At 45.6% G+C, this 21,278-nt stretch overlaps 1 protein-coding gene across 5 annotated transcripts in view; it reads left to right on the top strand.

Annotated features, from left to right (window-relative positions):
- Positions 1-21,278, top strand: part of ZDBF2 (zinc finger DBF-type containing 2) — a 79,258-nt gene that overhangs the window by 42,268 nt on the left and 15,712 nt on the right. For all 5 annotated transcript variants that reach the window (XM_030209250.1, XM_030209248.1, XM_030209252.1 and 2 more), the window contains one exon: positions 143-248. In XM_030209250.1, the coding sequence (XP_030065110.1) occupies positions 143-248 (106 nt within the window). The remainder of the gene's footprint in view (positions 1-142; positions 249-21,278) is intronic.

Below are 21,278 nucleotides of genomic sequence, written 5' to 3'. Positions count from 1 at the left end.
GACAGGCAGAAGAGAGAGTGCAAGGGTGAAGCAGATAGAAGGGTTGGGGGGTGGAGAATACAAGGAGGGAAGAGCTCATGGGAGGAGTATGTCAAGAAAGCACGCTCACACACTTTTCAACTTGTTTATTTTTGTCTTTTAGTTTAAGTGTACAAACTCCTGATCAGGTTGTAGTGGGGATATCCAGCGTGCAGAACCGACAGGGATACTGCAGCTGCTGTCAAGTGCATTACAGCATCCTTGACCAGGTAAGGTGTTTCATCATATACTGCAGTGCAGTTCAGTAGCATAGAGCACTAATTCTTGTCATGCAGCTGTGGATTATCTGTACCCATTTGTTAGGTTTAGACTTTTTACATTATTTTCAATATAACATAGTTGAAAGCCATAATGTGCTGCATCAGCTTTATGCTGTGTGCTAGCATTGGCCCTGGGTTGCGCTAGTGGGTATTAGCTGTGTACTGCAATGCAGTTCAGTAGCATAAAGTGCTAATTTGTCTCATACAACTGTGGATCATCTTTACACATTGTCAGATTTAGACTTCTGTATAGACCTGCAGTATAGAATTGTTAAACTATTTGAAAGGCACAGTGTGCTGCATTAATCTCTTGTTGTATGCTAGCATTGGCTCTGTGTGGGTACTGGCTGTGTACTGTGGTGATTTTTCTGGATCATGAAGCCTTTGTAGTGGCTCTTCACACACACTGGAGTTTTCTGCTATTTGGATTGAAGGCTTTTATGTAAAACAGTAGGTCAGATATATTACTATTATGTTGAATTTTCATATGGAAACCTGAGAGTGGCAGTGTCAATTTGGCTTTTTTTGTCTATGTATGTATGAATATATATGTGTGTATTTGTGTGTGTGTGTATATATATTTTTTTTTTTTAATTTTATTTCCAGTGTTACAAGTATTAACTTGAAAAATCTGAAGGCAGATCAGATATATTAAAGGAACTTTTTTTTAAATTTTTATAATTATGTGTAATGTGCTCAGACCAGGGTGCCCTGAACAGAGAGCCACCTACCATCTTATCATCGCACATATAAAAAGAGTCCAGTGCATACCATGTAAATTGCTAATGGTGAAAAAGTCGCTATGTCATCAAAAACAATTGTTTAAAGTCCCAGGATAATCAAAAACAGTTGTATTGAAAATCAAACTTATCTTATGATGATCCATAGAAATCCATATAACATATGTGCGTTGCACTCAAACATTCATAACATCTTGCGTGATAGGTTGTCTTCTGTATTTCTCCCGTGTTTATTAAAAACTGTTGTTAAATTCCTCCCTTATCTCCAACACAAGCTATGTTTCATAGAAAAAGTTTCCCCAGGGAGATAAATCTAAAAAGAAAATTAGTGTGTATCTATATAAATAAAATCCCCCCTCAGACGTTCTGAAGCTCACTCCATCTGTGGCAGTGAAGCCCTGAACTCCTGTCCTCCTGGTAGGCTAGGCTATTCGGACTACTCACCCTCAGTCATAGACCCACACTCAGCCACGCCCATCTGCGCCCTAGGCCACGCCCCATCTACACACGTTCTAAAGTACACTCTGAGGCTTCAACAGTTCGTATGTTCGAAGCTCTGTAACCATTTTTAAGCACACTACATCTCTGCCTCGCCCTGACCTATCAGAGAAGGGAAGAGCGTCACAGCTGCACCGCTCTGACCTATCAAATGGAACTGAAACAGGAAAAGGGAGGAGCGTCACACCGAATGAGGGACCTATCAGAGGAAGTCAAATAGAAGAAGGGAGGAGCGTCAGAGGCGAAGGGGTCACTCGGGAGGAGTGTCACTCGCCTTGCTGTGCACATGTGCTGGAGGAGTTCTGCACCCGTTTCTCCTCCCTCTGTTTTCTCCGGTGGCCTTGGCAGCTGAATGTGAAACTAACTAGGGCGGGAGCTGTTGCTTCACATCTGGCAAAGTAAGTCAGCTCCTGCTGTGCACCCTCCCCTCCTGTCCTTTCAAGCAGCGAATACGAATACGAGCTGGGACTGAACAGGCAGCACAAAACTCCTTTTTGTTTTGTTTTGTTTACACTTGCACAGCTGACAGCTGGTCGCTGCCTGCGGTGCCCCTCTTCCTTTTTACAAACATTTTGCCACATTTCCTCTTTTTCCCTCTTTTCTTTCTCTGCAAACATGACAAGGGGGTTGGAAGAGGAGGTCCTGCACAGCCGTCTCCACTGTTGCCACAGGCTAAGCAACAGTTCAGGCACAAGGAGGGGAAAGATGAGGGCCAGAACAGGTACACAGACCACAGATGGAGTCGGAGGAGGGGGTCCTGACAGCACAGGCGAAGGGGGGAGGGGCGACCCACAGCCCTGAGAGAAGGGCTGCAGGGAGACCTGAAAGGAGGGGTGGGAGACTGACCAGATAGCGAGATGAGGGGTCCTGCGACAACACAGTGACAGACGCAGACGGAGGGGGTCCTTCGAGCAAACATAGAGAGGGGGGATGTATCTCCGTCACACACACTATCTCTCACACACACTCTCTCTCTCTCTCTCTCTCACACACACACACTCACTGTCTCTCTCACTCTCTAACACTGTCTACAACACACGCTATGTCTCACACTGGATCACATTCACTCTCCATGTGTCACACAGTCACTGTCAAACACTCTATCACTCTCATACACTCTTGCTCTCGCTCACATACCCACTCAAACACATTGTCAATCTCACACACACACTCTCTAACAGACACACTTGCAGCCACACACATTCAATCTGTCTCTCTCACAAAGTCACTCTCTCACACACTCTCTCAAACATACACACTCCGAGGAAAACCTTGCTAGCGCCCGTTTCATTTGTGTCGGAAACGGGCCTTATTTACTAGTATATATATATATAATGCCAAGCTTTAATTTACTGTTTGTATTGTTTTAATGTACTATTGTACTTTAGTCCTGATATTGCTTTGTAAGCCACATTGAGCCTACAACCAGTGGGAAAATGTGGGCTATAAATGCTTTAAATAAATAAATATAGTACTGAACACATTAATAAATGATAAATACTATCTAAATTTACTTAGAAACATTTCCAGCTTCCTTCATTACATTTTCAACTGCTCATCAGAGAAAGTCAGTCTGTAACAGCTTCTGTTCTGAAGACTTTTCAACCAAAATGTCCAGATCATGTCACTCTGGAATCAATTAGGATGGTGATATTGGAATTAGATAAAGCTATTTATCTCCATTTTAACATACTATCAGAGAGAGAGAGCTCAGAAACAAGATAAGAAGATTCAAACTATTGAGACTGATATTTCTACTTTAAAGGAATCTAAAAACTTACTTTTCCTTGTCAGTCCTCCAGACTGGTCCAGACGCTTGAGTTAGGCAAGCCCACCAGCAGATGGAGACTGAGGGGCCGATGCACAGCACCACCCATTAAATAAGGGTGCTATGAGAAAAACTATTGAGTCACAAACAGCAAAGGAGATCACATGCTAATGAGATGAACAGATTCCTCTTTGTGCATCGGTCGCTGTTTGCATTTGACAGCTTGCAGAAAATCCCTGGTAGTCCAGTGGACCGCCTCCTGACCCCAGAACAAAAAATCCCTGGTGGTTCCATAGACCCCTCCCTCCTTCACCCCCAAGCAATATCTAGTGGCCCCTGGCCCCCCACCCCCCAAGCAAAAATCTATCTGGTGGTCTAGTGACATCCCTCCCCTCCTCTCCCCATACCTTAAAACGGAGGCAGGAAGGTAGGAGCAACACATCCTCCCTCCTGCCTTTGGACTGCCTTCTCAAAATGATGGCGCCCCCCCCCTCCCCCCCACTCCTGCCTGGTGCATTGTGAGATTTTGAGAGCATAGAACTTGAACACCTTGGATTGCCTAAGGGTGTCTCCCATATCTTGCTGGCTTCTAGGAAGCATTCCAGTAAGAGATGTTATACGTTTAAATGAGTAGAAGAGGATAAGTACCATATAATCCTTATGATGCTTAGCCCCTCCCAGTGTATCCCAGAATACACCAGGCTGGGGCTTGGAGGTGCCATTTTCTTCTGGGCGGGCTCAGAGGCAGGAGGGAGGAGATGTTGCTCCTGCCTTCCTGTCTCCAGCATTTTAAGGCATGGGAAGGGAGGGATGTCGCTAGACCAGGTAGATTTTTGCAGGGGTGCTGGGATCCACCAGGCCATCAGGGTATTTTTGCTTGGGGGGGGTTAAAAGTAGACACGGTCTGTGCATTGCTGGGAATGCTCATTTTAATACTAATGAGCTCCTTGCACTGCATTTACATAGGGTTGTTGGTAACTGCTACAGGGATTGGTAAAAGGGACTCAAAACTCCTTTGTGCATTGCGTACTAAATAACATTTGCTTTAGACTGGCTACAACCAGTCTAAAGCAAACGTTGCCAGCACGGTAGCCTTTGTGCATTGGGCCCTGAAATCACATGACTTTGAGAATTGTTAAGTATGCTGTGCAGTTTCCAGCCAGCCAGTATTCTCGTTCTCCAGCAGATGGTGGATGTGTGAGCCTGTGTAGTCATCCAGCCTGGTAAGCCCAGAGGACAGATTCCCAGGGTACTACGTATTGTAGTAAAAAAATAAAATTTGGAGGGCACTTTAGCTGTTTCTGGCTCTCTTGCCTGGAATTTAGGTATATGGCGCTGTGGAAGCCAGTTTTGCATCCAGGGTGTGTCACACCCACATGACTGGGTGTCTCCCCTCCCTTACCCCCCCCCCCCCCCCCCCCCCCCCACACACACACACATAGTGGAAAGACCGTGTTATGCTTCAGCTGTCAACTTCTTTGGGACTCTTCCTCTTTGTTGCAGTGCTTGTAAGCTAAGTAAAAACAAACAAAACAAAAAAATGATAGAGAAAACACAAAGAGGCAAATCTAGTACAGCTCTTCAGTGTGCTGCTTGTACAGTAGTCTATAAGATTACTTGTGGTCCTCTGGGGGTTGTTTTTGGCTTCCTTGTGCTCTCTTTGGGGGCTTGAGTTGAAGCAGCTGTTCTCTGTTATGTCAGATTTCAGTCCCATGATACTTGGTGATGAGTTCGGAGTACCTGCGTTGATGTCATGCCTGTGGGCCACAAAGGGGTCAAGCTTCAGGGCCACATTGTAAGTACTGTGATGACCCCAAGGAGACTTCCATGACTGATGGAGACTTGTGGGAGGTGTCGGCTGTGGGCATGCATGCCAGGGCTGGAGAGTACAGCTGGTGCAGGTGGATTGGTGGGATCTGCCACTATATTAAAAATGGCTTGTATGTGGGATCAGCCACTGCATCTGATAGCAGAGGCCTTAGACCCATGTTTTTCATTCCCTTCCACAGCTGGCTATGACTGTCTCATGGGAATGGATTTCCTACCGAGTTTATCTGGGCCATGTTTAGAGCTTGGAAGGCTGGTGATTCTATTGGCACTGAGAGGAAAGAGGTCGCTCATGCTAAGAGGCCTGCTAAAAGATCCAGAGTTCAATGAGTTGAGGACCTGGAAGAGTTGATCTCTTGCACCTCTGAAGAGGAATTCAGTTTTCAGGAAGAAGAGAGGAGGATGTTTCCCCCTTGCATGCTATGGAGGTGGCTACGCCTTCTGGGGAATACTGTTCTGTGGTGCACATTTTTCACAGGGAGGAGTTGGCAGAACTGGTTGCTCAGGTTTCAACCACTTTTTTGATGAGAAGGACTCGCAGGTGGCATCCCCCACACTTCCACAGGAAGGTGGATTAGAAAGCCTCCTAATTCTTCTCCCATGCACTAAGATCTCAGGATATGGTACACTCAGAGTGGGCGTCCCCAGATATGCCGTATAAGGTAGCCTGTGCTATGGCAAAGTTGTACCCAATTCCTGTGAAAGATCAGGATGTTTTGAGACATCCCACGGATGTTCTGGTCATTGCAGTGACACAGGACCCACAGGGTTGTAGAATGAAGACTTTGCTGAAGCTGACCTTTTTTTGATCTTTCGTCTTAGCCTTACAAAGTTTGATTTGTTGTGATTTGGTAGCTAGGGCTTTTTTTTCATTGGTTAGTGTTGAGAATAGAGGGGTCTCGAGCCCCCCCTAGAAGGCTAGAGTGACCTTAATCTGACTCCATCTCTAAATAGCACTAGTACTGGGGTAATCGGGGAGTTGTGAAGTTCTAAGAGGAATTGCCACTGAGAGAGACGTTAGGTCTAAGGGACCCGCATTAGTCCGCCTCTCAGCACTGGCAAGGAATAGATACCAGCCTTATGACAAACTGGATTTAGGTTACAAGTTATACAATGCCGCGAAAGATAGCCTGATATAGCAAAAGCATTTATACTTATAGCCTTTCATCATTAAGTGAAGCCCACAAATCATCATTTGGAATGAGGAGTTTATTTGCTAAGGTATAAGTCAAATCAGTGATTGACAACAGGCATGTACAATCAATTAATTATAGGAATATAATAAGCTGCAAACAGGTGTTAAATATTTGCTAATCTTTTATAATTTCTTTTACCAATTAGAGGTTTTACAAGGGAAAGCAATTAGGTAATTTGTTAATTCTGCTGGACACATTGGTTTCCCTTGGAGAGAGAGTGACAACCCTTTTCTCTCTAACTCAAACCAGGAAATACCCTGATTTTTATAGGTGCCCTCAGGATATGGATAATATGACAGTAGATATACCTGATTGGATCTATGCTAATGTCATGGTTGTCACTGATTGGCTCATGCTAATGAGTAGCTTCTATCTTGCTAACATGGTTTTGTCTTTAGCTCGCTTGATCACAAATCTTAAGCAAGACCCTGCTCACAGGAAAGTCTCCCTCCTCTCTTGGACAGCTAGTTACCTCTTTTCTCTGCACCTGGCATGACTCACTCATTGCTCAACTTGTTTTTCTAACTTACATTAGAGAAAATTCCACTTTGTAACAGATACGGGCTTCCATTTTGTGTTGAAATCCTCCATTTTGTTTCCATATCTATTAACTTAACTTTTAGGCCTCAATCTGGGCTACAAACTAGGTCATACTTTTCCAGTAAGCTCCCAGTTATGTCAGCCATCAGATTTCTAACTCAGCCAAGGTCTGTAATGGCCTGAGCTCTATGACTAGGCCCACCACCATTCCGGTGGGGGGGTCTCTGGCTGTACCATAATTATACATTCCCCACTTGTCACCCCCTCTGGAGAGGGGTGACACAAAGCTCGTCAAGCTTGTCATCATCCATTCCAGAAGGCGGCAAGCTATCAAACGAGAGGGGGAGTTTTGGTCTTACAAATTGCTAGACGGTATGGTGCAAGATAGGAAACTTCATTCTCAGGTGATATATTATTTGGGCATATGGACTTCCCTTTATATTACCCAATCCCTTGGGCCTTAATCCTGATGTCATCTCTCTTGAGACTTACTCAAACCTGTAGTGAGTAAGGTTTTATGAATGGGACAAATCCATGAGTTCATCTACAAAATCTCATGAAGTATAGGTATGTGGGTAATAGCAATTTCAGGTGGATCATGCTAATAAATACTTTCAGGTCTTGCTATGGCTTCTATTGTATCTGTTGCATAGTGCATGGGGAGATAATCTAATGTATCTATCTCAGTGGTCTTGAGAAGGAACAGTGGTTTTGATTGAGCATTGTTATGGGCTCAACAAATATATGGTTAGTACTCTGATTGCAGGCTGTTTAAGGTTGTAGGTATTCAGAATCCTTAAACAGGTCGGAATTCCTGGACCTTACTATTACTCATCATTGGCATCATTTCATATATCCGTTACCCCACTTGGAGCTTAGTCAAACCTACAGAAAGACATGCAGCTTAAGTAAGCCTACACCAAAGTTAAACAATTGCATAACTGGTTGTTACTAACAGAGTTTACACCTACATTATGATATCATAGCCAGTATTAGGGTTTGATGTTACCCCTGTATCTGAGTAATATCAACTTCAATTTAAATTACATAAACAGAAATAACGGGGAAACTCTTAGAAAAACAATTAGAACAAAAAAGGAAATAATAGGCAAATAAAAATAAAACCTTTTCAATATATAAAAACATTAGAAAGGGTTCTAGATAGATTAGGGTTGAGTATCTCCTCTGTGAAGGAAGAGGTGACCAAAATTGAGTTGGGATCTTCTTTTCTTTTGGCTGATGCTCTGTATAATTTGTTGAGTTCTTCAGCCAAAAACATTGCCCTAGTGCTTCAGGGTTGGTCTGTGGATGTGGCCTCCAAGTTCAAGCTTTGTATGCCTCCTTTCAAGGGCTCTTTGCTTTTTTGGTAAAGAACTGGATAAACTTGTGAAAGGATTAGGTGACGCTAAGGGTGCCCCACCTGTTTGAGGACAAACCTAAGGGGATTGGTCAGGGGACCTCAGGTCATGGCTGGTTTAAGGAATCATGTTGGTATTAGCCTGGCCAACTTGGTGGGGGTCAGCAGGGCCATTACTTTCAGAGAACTTGGGCCTTTTCGGGGCGGTTGTCAAGGGGGATTCTCTTCCTGTTTGGCCCCTCTTGGAAAATCCCAAAGTTCACAATGATGGTGTCGAGATCCTCACTCTGGTAGCAATTGGGGTTCAGTTGAATGAGTTTCACCAGAGGTGTTCCCAGATCACCATGGACCAGTGTGTCATTGAGGTGGTTTGAAACAGATACTCTAGGGTTCCAACATCCTTTACCAGATCTCTTTTCTAGAATCGCCTCTCCCGGTGGAAAGTGAGAGTGGTTAGGGACACCTTGCAACAGCTCATTCAGCTGCATACAGTGGTGCCGGTCCCCATAGAAGAACAGTGGGTAGGGAGCTACTCCATTTATTTTGTGGTTCCCAAGAAAAAAAGTGCCTTTTCGTCCCATCCTGGATCTCAGATGTGTGAATAGAGCCTTAAAGATTCCCATCTTCCTCATAGAAACTTTGAGGTCTGTCATTGTGGCAGTTTGTCGCAGAGTTTTTCTTGCCTCCCTCAGACTTATAGAAGTTTGCTTGCACATTCCATTCAAAGAAGGTCATCAACAGTTCTTCCATTTTGTTGTATTAGGTTAGCATTTTGTTTTGTGTTGGTTTTTGGATCGGCAATGATGCCATATACCTTTTCCAAAGTGATGGTGGTGGCAGCAGCTCTACGTAAAACATGCATTTTTGGTACATCTTTATGTGGACGATTGATTGAGTCGAGCAAAGTCGTTTCTTGAGAATGAAGAGTTCACTTTCCAAGTCGTGCAGTTTCTGGAGTTTCTGGTTTGGGTGGTAAATCCAGTCAAGAGCCTTCTGATTTTGTCTAAGTCACTGGAGTACCTGGGAGTGAGATTCGACACCCAATTGGACAGTCTTTCTCCCACAGGACAGAATTGTCAAGCTTCAGGATCAGATTTGCAACCATCTGGCAGCAAGAGTTCCGAGAGTCGAAGATTATCTCCAGGTTCTAGGCCCCATGGCGGCCATGCGGGAAGTGGTGCAGTGGGCAAGGGCACATATGCGCCCTCTCCAGCATTTGCTGCTTTCTCACTGGTTGCTGCAGGCCAGGACTTTGAAAACATTTGGGAGAGAGACTTTTTTTTCAGGCCTCGATGCTCGTTGCCCGCATCTAGCCTTACCAGCTCTACATGTGCCTTTTCTTGGAGTCTTTGGTGAACAGTACACTTGAGTCCGGCGGACTCTTTCCCTTGGCAGATGTACCATACCAAGGGGACTGTTTGGAGAGAAAGTGGAAGAGGTCGCTAACCTCATTATTATCTCTCGGCATTTTCTATCTGTATCTTCAACAAGAAGATTTTTGACCAGGTCTAGGTGGCGTTCCTACTACACTCAAAGGCGTAGGTTCCTTCCTCTTGCTCACTTTCTCAGGCGACTCAGCCCCAGCGTCCCAGGCTTTACCAGCCCCATCCTCAGAAGTCCCAGCTGGCTCCCCAGTCAAAGCAGGGCACAGGACAGGCTCCAGCAGACCGTAGTCACTCAGAGTATCCATCCCAGACGGCTTACCAGTCGGAGGGAGGATCAGTTTTTACCAACACAGATGGCCCTTTGTAATCTCCAATCGGTAGGTTCTTCAAATAGTCTGTCTCAGGTACGCTCTTAAGTAGCATCAGAGGCCTCCAAATTGCCCACTAAGAATGTCTTTCATCAACTCTCAAGCACAAGCAGGTACTTGTAGAAGAAATCTCCACCTGAGCAGTCGAACCTGTACCACCAGGGGAAGAAGGGAAGGGATTCTATTTGCAGATACTTTCTTGTGACCAAGAAAACAGGAGGATAACGACCCATCCTAGACCTAAGGATTGAACAAATTTCTAGTCAAGGAAAAGTTCAGGATGATTTCCCTGGGCACCCTTCTTCCTCTAATTCAGGAGAATGACTGGCTATTCTCGTTGGACAAAGGATGCCTATACCCACATTTCAATACTTCAAGTCACAGGAGTATCTCAGATTTCGAGTGGGGAAACGCCACTACCAGTATTACATTCTGCCATTTGGCCTGGCATTTCTCCCCAGAGTTTTCACCAAGTGTCTGGTGGTAGTTGCAGCGTATCTACGCAGACTGGGTGTGCTATGTATTTCCCTACCTAGACAATTGGGTGGTCAAGAGCACGTCTCCGGAAGGAGCCATGGAGTCCATGTGGATGACTATTCAAGTGTTGCAGCTACTGGGGTTAGTCATCAACTACCCCAATCCCACTTTCATCCAGTTTGCCAATTGGAGTACATAGGAGTCCTGCTAGATACAGTGGAGACTTGCGCATTCCTTCCTCAAGTGAAAGTGGATACGTTAGTAATGCTTGCTTTGCAGGTCTACAGCAGCCAGCAGGTTTCAGCTTGGCAAATGTTGAGATTGATGGGCCACATATTCTTGACAATGCATGTCATTCCTATGACACGTCTCCATTGAGAGCGACCCAGTGGACCTTAGCTTCCCACTGGTCTCAGGTATTCCTGTATGTCTGGTTCCATGAGGGACACATCTGGTGTGTAGAGCCCTTCATAGTACCCAACAAAGGCCCCCTGAATTCCCTCCGCTGAAGTATAAAGCCCCCCTCTGTCATCCCCAGTGGACCCAATTTGGGATTGCCCTGCCTGTTTTTGCAATTTATGGGCAAGGAGGCAGCTAGCTTTATTGCAGAATTCAAAAAGTTGTTGCTTTATCTGTTGTAATTTAGTGGCCACATCAGACATCTGTAATCTACAGAGGTTCATTTGTAAGGATTGCAGTTTCTACCCTCCCCTAAACCTGACCTCTTGCTGTTTAGCTTGTTGTTCCAAGATTGCTATACTAGATTGTAGGGCCTGTTCCTTACTGCCTTGTTTTTTTCCATAAATAGGCCTGTAAAATAATTTTTCCCTGCGTAACAGCCTTATGCAACGTAATGGGTCAACATCCCCCGTATCATTATGTTGAAGATATTCTAGAAGATCTTTTTCCAGCTGACTTATATTAGCTGGGTCTAGCAGTAGAGCATCATTTAGGCGCAATATCTAATCCCTCCCCCAATCCACTTTCACTGAAAGGTCCAGCAACAGGGGGGAATGGGCCGACAAGGTACGCGGGCAAATTTGAAATGCCTGAGCCTGCCGCTAAACAGCTAAATCCCTGAACCAGTAATTTATGCAGGAGGATGTTTTATAGACAGCGGAATAGCACGTATACTCCCTTTCCCTTGGAAAAAAGGATCTCCACAAATCCACCAATCCCTATTGGGCAAAAAAAGCTTTCATTGCCTTCCTAACTTTCCAGGCATAGGTAGTCCCTCTGGAGGTGTTATTCATAGCAGAGTTTAGCGTGAGATTGAAATCCCTCCCCCAACTATAAGATGTCCCAGAGCGTGATTTGACAGTAGGTAACCCAGCCCTTGTATAAAGGTTCCCTGGTCCTCATTGAGGGCATAAACATTAAGTAGTGTGTAAACTACCATGCCCAATTGCACAAGAAGAAGAAGGTAGTGTCCCTCTTTATCATGAGATACTTAGCAGACAGAGGCATAATATAGGTGAGGATATTTCAATTTCTTACAATAATTTTCATGAGCAGTGAGCAGGTGTTTCTTGAATAAACGCTGGAGCTGCCTTAGTCTGCTCAAGCCCTTTAAATAATAACTCATTTATAGGGAGAATTAAGACCTCTAACATTGTAACTGAGCAATGTAATTATATCCAGAGCCCTAAATATACACAAAAGAGGTTTAAGATCAGAAGGAAAAATTGGAGACCCCCATATGAATCCATCCCCAAAGTGATCCTACCTATCTTGCCTCAAAACCAAACTCCCCATCCTCCACCACCCCCTCCCACTCCATCCCAAAAATGACACAGAAATAAAGGACTCCACCCCCCTGGAGGAGCTCCTTCAGTGGAGGAAGTGTGTTCCCAAGGGTAATTCCCCTACCAAATGGTTGCAATCCCCTCCAGAGAACCCAATAGGTCACATCTCAAAACACCTAAGCTCTTATATGTAACACACAACCATAACTAGCAATCAAGAACAACAAGCAAAATGTGCCAGAACATGAGTAATGACTCTTAAGGCATCAACTCCCCCACTCATATGTTAAGTCAGTCAACAAATACAGTGGGGGAAATAAGTATTTGATCCCTTGCTGATTTTGTAAGTTTGCCCACTGACAAAGACCTGAGCAGCCCATAATTGAAGGGTAGGTTATTGGTAACAGTGAGAGATAGCACATCACAAATTAAATCCGGAAAATCACATTGTGGAAAGTATATGAATTTATTTGCATTCTGCAGAGGGAAATAAGTATTTAATCCCTCTGGCAAACAAGACCTAATACTTGGTGGCAAAACCCTTGTTGGCAAGCACAGCGGTCAGACGTCTTCTGTAGTTGATGATGAGGTTTGCACACATGTCAGGAGGAATTTTGGTCCACTCCTCTTTGCAGATCATCTCTAAATCATTAAGAGTTCTGGGCTGTCGCTTGGCAACTCGCAGCTTCAGCTCCCTCCATAAGTTTTCAATGGGATTAAGGTCTGGTGACTGGCTAGGCCACTCCATGACCCTAATGTGCTTCTTCCTGAGCCACTCCTTTGTTGCCTTGGCTGTATGTTTTGGGTCATTGTCGTGCTGGAAGACCCAGCCACGACCCATTTTTAAGGCCCTGGCGGAGGGAAGGAGGTTGTCACTCAGAATTGTACGGTACATGGCCCCATCCATTCTCCCATTGATGCGGTGAAGTAGTCCTGTGCCCTTAGCAGAGAAACACCCCCAAAACATAACATTTCCACCTCCATGCTTGACAGTGGGGACGGTGTTCTTTGGGTCATAGGCAGCATTTCTCTTCCTCCAAACACGGCGAGTTGAGTTCATGCCAAAGAGCTCAATTTTTGTCTCATCTGACCACAGCACCTTCTCCCAATCACTCTCGGCATCATCCAGGTGTTCACTGGCAAACTTCAGACGGGCCGTCACATGTGCCTTCCGGAGCAGGGGGACCTTGCGGGCACTGCAGGATTGCAATCCGTTATGTCGTAATGTGTTACCAATGGTTTTCGTGGTGACAGTGGTCCCAGCTGCCTTGAGATCATTGACAAGTTCCCCCCTTGTAGTTGTAGGCTGATTTCTAACCTTCCTCATGATCAAGGATACCCCACGAGGTGAGATTTTGCGTGGAGCCCCAGATCTTTGTCGATTGACAGTCATTTTGTACTTCTTCCATTTTCTTACTATGGCACCAACAGTTGTCTCCTTCTCGCCCAGCGTCTTACTGATGGTTTTGTAGCCCATTCCAGCCTTGTGCAGGTGTATGATCTTGTCCCTGACATCCTTAGACAGCTCCTTGCTCTTGGCCATTTTGTAGAGGTTAGAGTCTGACTGATTCACTGAGTCTGTGGACAGGTGTCTTTCATACAAGTGACCATTGCCGACAGCTGTCTGTCATGCAGGTAACGAGTTGATTTGGAGCATCTACCTGGTCTGTAGGGGCCAGATCTCTTACTGGTTGGTGGGGGATCAAATACTTATTTCCCTCTGCAGAATGCAAATAAATTCATATACTTTCCACAATGTGATTTTCCGGATTTAATTTGTGATGTGCTATCTCTCACTGTTACCAATAACCTACCCTTCAATTATGGGCTGCTCATGTCTTTGTCAGTGGGCAAACTTACAAAATCAGCAAGGGATCAAATACTTATTTCCCCCACTGTATAAAGGTAGCTCCAAAAGTGATGAAAAGAAATCCAGGGCCTCAAGGCCCATAGTCCCTCAGGTGGCAGCTGCTGCAAGTTTTTCGCAGAGTGCTGATGCTTCAGGCAGCCAGAGCCTTTGGTGGCCCACTGCCATTTCGGTGGGCTAGAAAAGCCCAGGGTGGATTTGCAACTGGTTGAAGACGGCACTGCCGCAGTGGGCCCCGCCGAGTTCAGAAAGATGTGTTGCGCCTCTGCTGCGGAGTGTATCTGATGCAATTTTCTATGTTTGTAAAATACCAAAGCAAACAGGTGGCACCACTTATATTGTACACACACTGCTCTTAGTTGTAGGGTCACAGGCTGAAGCTTTGAACGGTAATTCAGGGTGGCACCAGCGAGATCCTGGTAAATCTCAATAGGATAGGAATCCCACTGGAAAGTACCCATTTTTCGTGCCACATGCACTATGTTTTTAGGTTTATTGTTGCGAGGTGCTCCCAGCGTGCGATAGGTATGCTCTAGGCCAGTGGTGGCACATTTTTTATTCAATAGTGTGCCCGCTATAGCTTGCACCACCCGCTCACAGTCCATATAGTTGGGGGTTTCTGGTACCCCTCAAAAGCGTAGACTGGAGCGCCAACTCTTATTTTCTAAGTCCTCAAGCTTCTCCATCACCAATGCATTGGATGTCGGCAGCTCTTGCATTTATGCGTCAACTCTGATAAGGGCCTCTGTATGCTTGTCTAAATGCTGCTTGGAGTCCTTGACCTGACGCCCAAGCTCTGATCTCCGAGCACAGGTCCACCCCCAATGTTGTTAGTTCCTACCCGCTGGAAACAGGTCAGGAGACAGGGAGGGTCTAGCTGCGAGGGCTCCGACACCATTTTGCTGTTCGAGTCAGACCTCGTAGCACTAGGCCCTGCCAATCCACAGTAGGCAAAAGAAGTGGCGTAGCCATGGGTGGGCCCAGGTGGGCACAGGCCCACCCACTTTGGACTCAGGCCCACCCAGCAGAAGTACAGCAGTGATGTGGTTGGCGGGAATCCCCAAGACCTGCCAGCTGAAGATTCCTGGCATCTCTTCCTCTAGGAGATTGTGGGGGATCACTTAACTCCACTCCCTTGACCCTTCCCCTTTTTACCTTTAAATCCTTTAGTTCTTCACCGGCAGCAAGCAGCAACACATTCCCTGTGCTCACACCGGCCACGAGCCTTCCCTATGATGCAACTTCCTGTTTGTGGGACCAGGAAGTTGCATTAGAGGGAAGGCTCAGAGCTGGTGCAAGTGAAGAGGAATGAGTTGCTGTTCGCTGCTGGTGAAGACCTAAAGAATTTAAAGGTACTAGGAGGGCAGGGGAGTAGAGTTAAGTGACCCCCCAGATTGTGTGGGGGGAGAGAGAAATGTTGGGGGGCGGCAGGGGTCAGGGTTGTCATGCCCACCCATTTTGGGCTCAGGCCCACCCAAAATTGGGTGTCTGGCTACGGCCCTGGGCAAAAGTGGATAAATCTGCTGCTTTGGGGTGCTCGTTCACGCCCAAACAGCTTTACTCCATTGACGACGACTGCAGGTATGAAATGAAATGCTAATATTGGGAAATCTCTGGGAGCGCTGCTCCTATGCAACCATACCCTGACGTCACTTCCTCTCATCAAAGACAGATTCCAGTGGACAACCCACATTCTTTCTGGTTTATAGCCTGGTCCTTGAAGTCCTGCTTGGTGATCTTCACTCCTCATAAGGCTTGTCATAGCTCCACCTCCTTGCATTCATGATCTTGAGACCTGCTGTAGGGGTCTTGGTGTTTGTCCTTGGTGTGCAGGAATACCTTCTATTTTAGCATTTCTCCAGATTAGTTGGTTGAGGGGCCTAGTTCTAAATTGCTTGAGGTTCAAGTGCCATGTTCTGCTTTAGAGGTCTATTTCAAAGAAGTTTCCTGGTTTTATACCCGGATGTTGTTCGTTTCTGGCGGGGGAGGCTTAAACACATTTGTCCCCATCTCTTGGATCTTGTGCTGTAGTGGGATCTCAGACTAGTGCCTGGTGCTCTAATAGGCTCACCTTTCAGCCTTTAGCACCTCTCTGAAGGATGTCTCCTTAAATACTGCCTTTTTAGTAGTGATCTATTCAGCACACCAATTTTTTGAGTTGTAAGCGTTGTTGTGTAGGGTCCCCTACATGTTGTTCCCTTGGGAGGCAGTCACAATCCATCTAGTTCCATCTTTGCTGCCCAAGATAGTGTTGGCCTCTCATGAAAACCAGGCTATTTCTCTTCTGGCCTGCTCCAGAGAAGGGTGTCAGAGTAATGATAAAGATGGCCATGTGGTAGATATATGCAGGATTCTCTAGTATTTGAAGATGATTGTTTACGCAAGTCAGACAAGGCTATTCATTCTCTTTGGTAGCACTTGCAAGGGTGAAATCAGTTCCAGATTAACTTTGGCAGGGATGCAATAGCTTTTGCATATTTGCTGATTGGATTGCAGGTGCCAGATGTCTTGTGAGCCCACGCGACCAGAGCTCAGGCCTCTTCTGGGTGAAGGCCAGGGCACTGACTCCAGAGAATATTTGTGTGGTGGCTATCTGGTCATCTCATTTGTTTGAAGCATTACTGGCTAGATTTGCCGACTAGATTGCTTTGGGGGCTGAGGCTTTCCAGGCAGCCGTGTCTTCCACCTGCCTGATTTAAGATGAAGCTTGGGTACTTCCCACTTATCTGAAGTGATCTAGCAGGATAAGAAAGTTTCTTTTCCTTTAATCAAGCTAGACTAGGTCAGGACCCTCCCAGTAAAGCTGACAGTTGACTGTTTTGCTCCTCTTCTCTTTGGCAGAATTGTTAGAGATGTTTTTACCTATATATTTTTTTTTTTCTTACCCTCAGGAGATTATGAAAGTTCATGCTGGGCCTATCTAGTCTAGGGGCCAGGAAAAGTCCTGCTAGGCAGAAGCGTAGCTAGGTGGGGCGCCAGGGGAGCGGTCACTCCCCCAAATGGATTTTTGTGGAAACGGCGCCTATGCGCTGCATGGCCCGAACCCGCCTCTCTTCCCTTCCACCGCTGCTGCTTCAAGTTCAGTGCAATGGTAACGGCACTGCAGCAAAACAAAGTACAGGAGCTATTGTCGCGGATCCACTCCACACTACGCTCGAGTCGCAACTGCCAGTTCCACTCCCTGGACCCTGCCCCGGAACAGGAAATGATGTCGGAGGGGCAGGGTCTAGCAGCCGCGAATCTGCACAGTGTGGCTCCGCGATTGTTTTGCCGCTTCGGCGCTCCTGGACTCTGGAGTAGTCAAATTAAGATGGAGCATTAGCAGCTGTGGGGTGTCGGAGGGAGGGGAAGGGAAAGAGGTCAGATGCTGGAAGGAAAGGGGAAGACGGCAGAGGGGACAGGAGCTGGATGGGAGGGAAAGTGCGGGGTACAAATATAACAAAACAAAACACGTGCTGGTTGGAAGGAGGAAGAGCGAAGAGGGGCTGGATGGGATCCTGAAAGAAAGAGTCAGAAAGAAGGGGAGGAGGAAGATCTGGAAGAGACAGTTACTGAATGGAGAGTGGGAAGGGGCAGGTGCTGGTTGGAAGGAGGAATAGAGGGGACAAATACTAGAAGGAATGGTCAGAGAGAAGGGGCAGGTGCTGGAAGGAAGAGTCAGTGAGATGTTTAGAAAGGGGACAGATGGCGAAAGGAAGGTGGAAGAGAAGGGACAGACTCTGGAAAATAGGGAGAGAGAAGGGAGAAAGGGGGCAGACATTGGATGGAAGGGGAAAGAGTGCAGGCTGGATGGAAAAAGTAGAGGAGGCACACACTAGGTGGAAGAGGGTTAGGGGCAGACACTGGATGGAAGGGGGGGGAGTTTGTTTTTTTTTTGCTAACTCTCCCCCCTTTTCCAACACCTTCTCTTTCCTCCCTACTGTACAGCACCTTCTTTCTATTTTCACTCCTCTGCCCAGAATATTCTCTCTTGTTTTCTCTCACCCCCCTCCAGCATCTCTCCCTAACACTCTATCCAGCTGGATGGAAGGGGATAGGCCTCTAAAGGGGTTGAGTGAGGGCATTTGCTGGCTTGGAAGAGGGAGGGAATATTGGAGGATGCTAGACATGAGGTGAGTAGGAAGACGGGGGAGATGCTGGACAAGGGGGAATAAAAAAACAGAGGGGGGTACTGGACATTACACAGGGATGAGGACCAAGAAGCGGTATTCTGCACATGGGAGGAGTAGGGATATAGGGGAGATGCTGACATGGAAAGGAGAGAAGGACAAGGAGGAATGCTGCATACGAGGGGGGAGTAGGGTGTCAGGAGATGCTGAATGGAGGTGAGGGAAAGAGGACATCCTGGATGGAGGGGGGTAAGAGAAAACAAAAGAGAATATACTGGTCAGAGGAGTGGCCTAGTGGTTAGGGTGGTGGACTTTGGTCCTGGGGAACTGAGGAACTGAGTTCGATTCCCACTTCAGACACAGGCAGCTCCTTGTGACTCTGGGCAAGTCACTTAACCCTCCATTGCCCCATGTAAGCCACATTGAGCCTGCCATGAGTGGGAAAGCGCGGGGTACAAATGTAACAAAAAAAATGGAAAAAGGGTGCTGTACAGAAGAGAGGAAAGAGACGGTGATGGGATAGTTAGCAAAAAAAAAAAAACTGAAATAATAGGATGAAGAATGGGAGGGCTGGAGTAAGGGAAAAGAAAACTGTAGGCAGATGTGGTTAAAAATAAAAAGGAAGATTGAAGACTGAGTAGTAAAAATGAATGAAGTCTAAGAGGCAGAAAACTAAATGAAGGAAAGCTGAAAGGAAAAGATCAATTCAGAGGTGGATATAGGAGAGAAAGTGAAGAAGGCAGGAAGGGAGATCATGTGAAGAAAGTTAAGAAAAGCCAGAAACTGGAGACTGAGACAAACATGATGGGAAAAAGAAAACAAAATGACCAAACAACAAAGGTAGAAAGAAACAAATTTATTTTTAATTCACTGAATGGAAAATGTCAGTTTTACAGTAAGTTTACACCACATTCTTTATATTTTGCAGAGTGCTGTTTTGATTTATCTTTCTCTAGTGTTGCAGTGTGGCTTCTTGGGTTTTAAGTTTAGTCTACATATTCATATTTTAACTTTGTGGTAATTTATTCTGTACCTGGCAAGGGTGTTCAGTGTTTGTGACTGAGGCCAGGTACTCTGTTTGTACCTAGTTTCTATTTAAGCATCTGTAAGAATTCAACTTGTTCCAGTTTTCCAATGGGCATATTGGTGTTCTAGTTCCTACTGTACTATTTCCTGTGTTGCATTTTTCTAGATAAGGTCTTTGTTGTGTTACTTCTGTAAATCAGTGGTGTTATGGTCAAGTAGATTATATAGATTTTGAGTGACTTTTGTAGGCTTTGTATTACAGGTACAGCTGTTCCTCGGTAGAGTACAGGGGCGTTCCTGCTAATGGTGTCACCAGACTCATGGCTGAAGAATGGAGTGTTGGTTCTCCTGAACCACAGCAGAAGGGCCAGCGCCAGTGGCACCAGCACTGCATTCTTCAGTCATGATCATGACAACACTAGCAGCACGAGCACTCCTGGTTGACAGAGTATGAATTGCAGCTAAGTGCTAAAGAGCCAATGTGGGGTGAGGATGCTCTAAGTTAGAGTGTGAATGGTAAATAACTGCAAATACTTTGCTTCTTAGTTTAGGAAAAATTCAGTGAAAAATGTTTGGGCAATTCATAATGTGTTACCGAGCAGCATTCTTAGATGACTATAAGCTAACTAACCATCTCTCTATATAAAAGGCAACACCAATGTTCTATGAAGCCTCCAGCCGGAAGTGTGAAGGGGGCGAGATATCCGGTTTCCCTATGAGTGTCTGCCCCGCCCTCTCTGTAACACAGTCAGTGAAGGAAAACAGCAGAGCATAAATCAAATCGCTGGCTCTGTAACAGTGAAGGACTCAGAGGGGGGAGGGGAGAGAGGCCAGAGGGCAGGGACACACACACTCCCACATGCACACAGAAGAAAACATTGCTAGCCCCCGTTTCATTTGCATCAGAAACGGGGCTTTTTTACTAGTAACAAAAATAATATCAATTTTTCTATTGTGCAATGCGTTTCTCCACTACCAGGGAGTAGACACATGTTCATACTGTTTCCTGTGGTTTCCAATTTGACTTCTGCTAGTTCAGTTGTGTGATCGTTGCTGGCGCCTATTTTACAAAAGTCTGCTCCCCCTGACCATAAAACCTAGCTACGCCTCTGCTGCTAGGGTCAGTCTCCTGGGAAATGGGGATCATTCTGTTCTCTCTGTCTCTCTCTCCTTAGCTTTGACATCAGTTATCACTCCTTATACCAGCATCACCTGAAAGTTCTAGTTCTTTGTCTGCTAGCAGGGGTCACAACTCAGTCATCTAGACTGGTCCAGCAGGATTCAGTGAAAGCACACTATAGATCAAGAATCAATACAGGATAATTATTTTCATTTCATTTTTTGATTCATAAACTGTCTTCCTGGGCAACACTATGCTTGTCCAAAGCAGTGTACAAAACTATACATATAATACAAATAAATTCAGCATAAAATACAACATAATAAAATGTCTCAACCAAAGAAATAGTAGTAATCATGACACACCACTACTGCCAACTCCAGACTTCGCGCCTTCTGTCTCGCTGCACCCTACGCCTGAAATAAACTTCCTGAGCCCCTACGTCTTGCCCCATCCTTGGCCACCTTTAAATCTAGACTGAAAGCCCACCTCTTTAACATTGCTTTTGACTCGTAACCACTCGCCTCCACCTACCCTCCTCTCTTCCTTCCCGTTCACATTAATTGATTTGATTTGCTTACTTTATTTATTTTTTGTCTATTAGATTGTAAGCTCTTTGAGCAGGGACTGTCTTTCTTCTATGTTTGTGCAGCGCTGCGTACGCCTTGTAGCACTATAGAAATGCTAAATAGTAGTAGTAGTAATTGCTCTTCTTTCCTGCTGTCCTTCAAGAACTAAACCAATTCCTTCTGACCCTAGCCTTCTAACCCTAGGAGCGGTGTGATAGTGAAACTGTTGCACTTTTGATCTATTTTAATGGTTCTCAGAAGTCATAGATTGTTTCTGGCAATAAATGAAGTTCACACCAAGAATAGGGTGGAGAGGGCCCAATATCAAGAGACTTTCTAGCAGTGAATCATATGAAGTGCTTGTCAAGGTTTTTGTGATTATTACCA

The sequence above is a fragment of the Microcaecilia unicolor genome, chromosome 7 (assembly GCF_901765095.1).
Source record: "Microcaecilia unicolor chromosome 7, aMicUni1.1, whole genome shotgun sequence".
Classification (NCBI taxonomy): domain Eukaryota; kingdom Metazoa; phylum Chordata; class Amphibia; order Gymnophiona; family Siphonopidae; genus Microcaecilia; species Microcaecilia unicolor.
The sequence above is the reverse complement of the archived record's forward strand: the minus strand, read 5'-3'. Positions and strand labels throughout refer to the sequence as shown.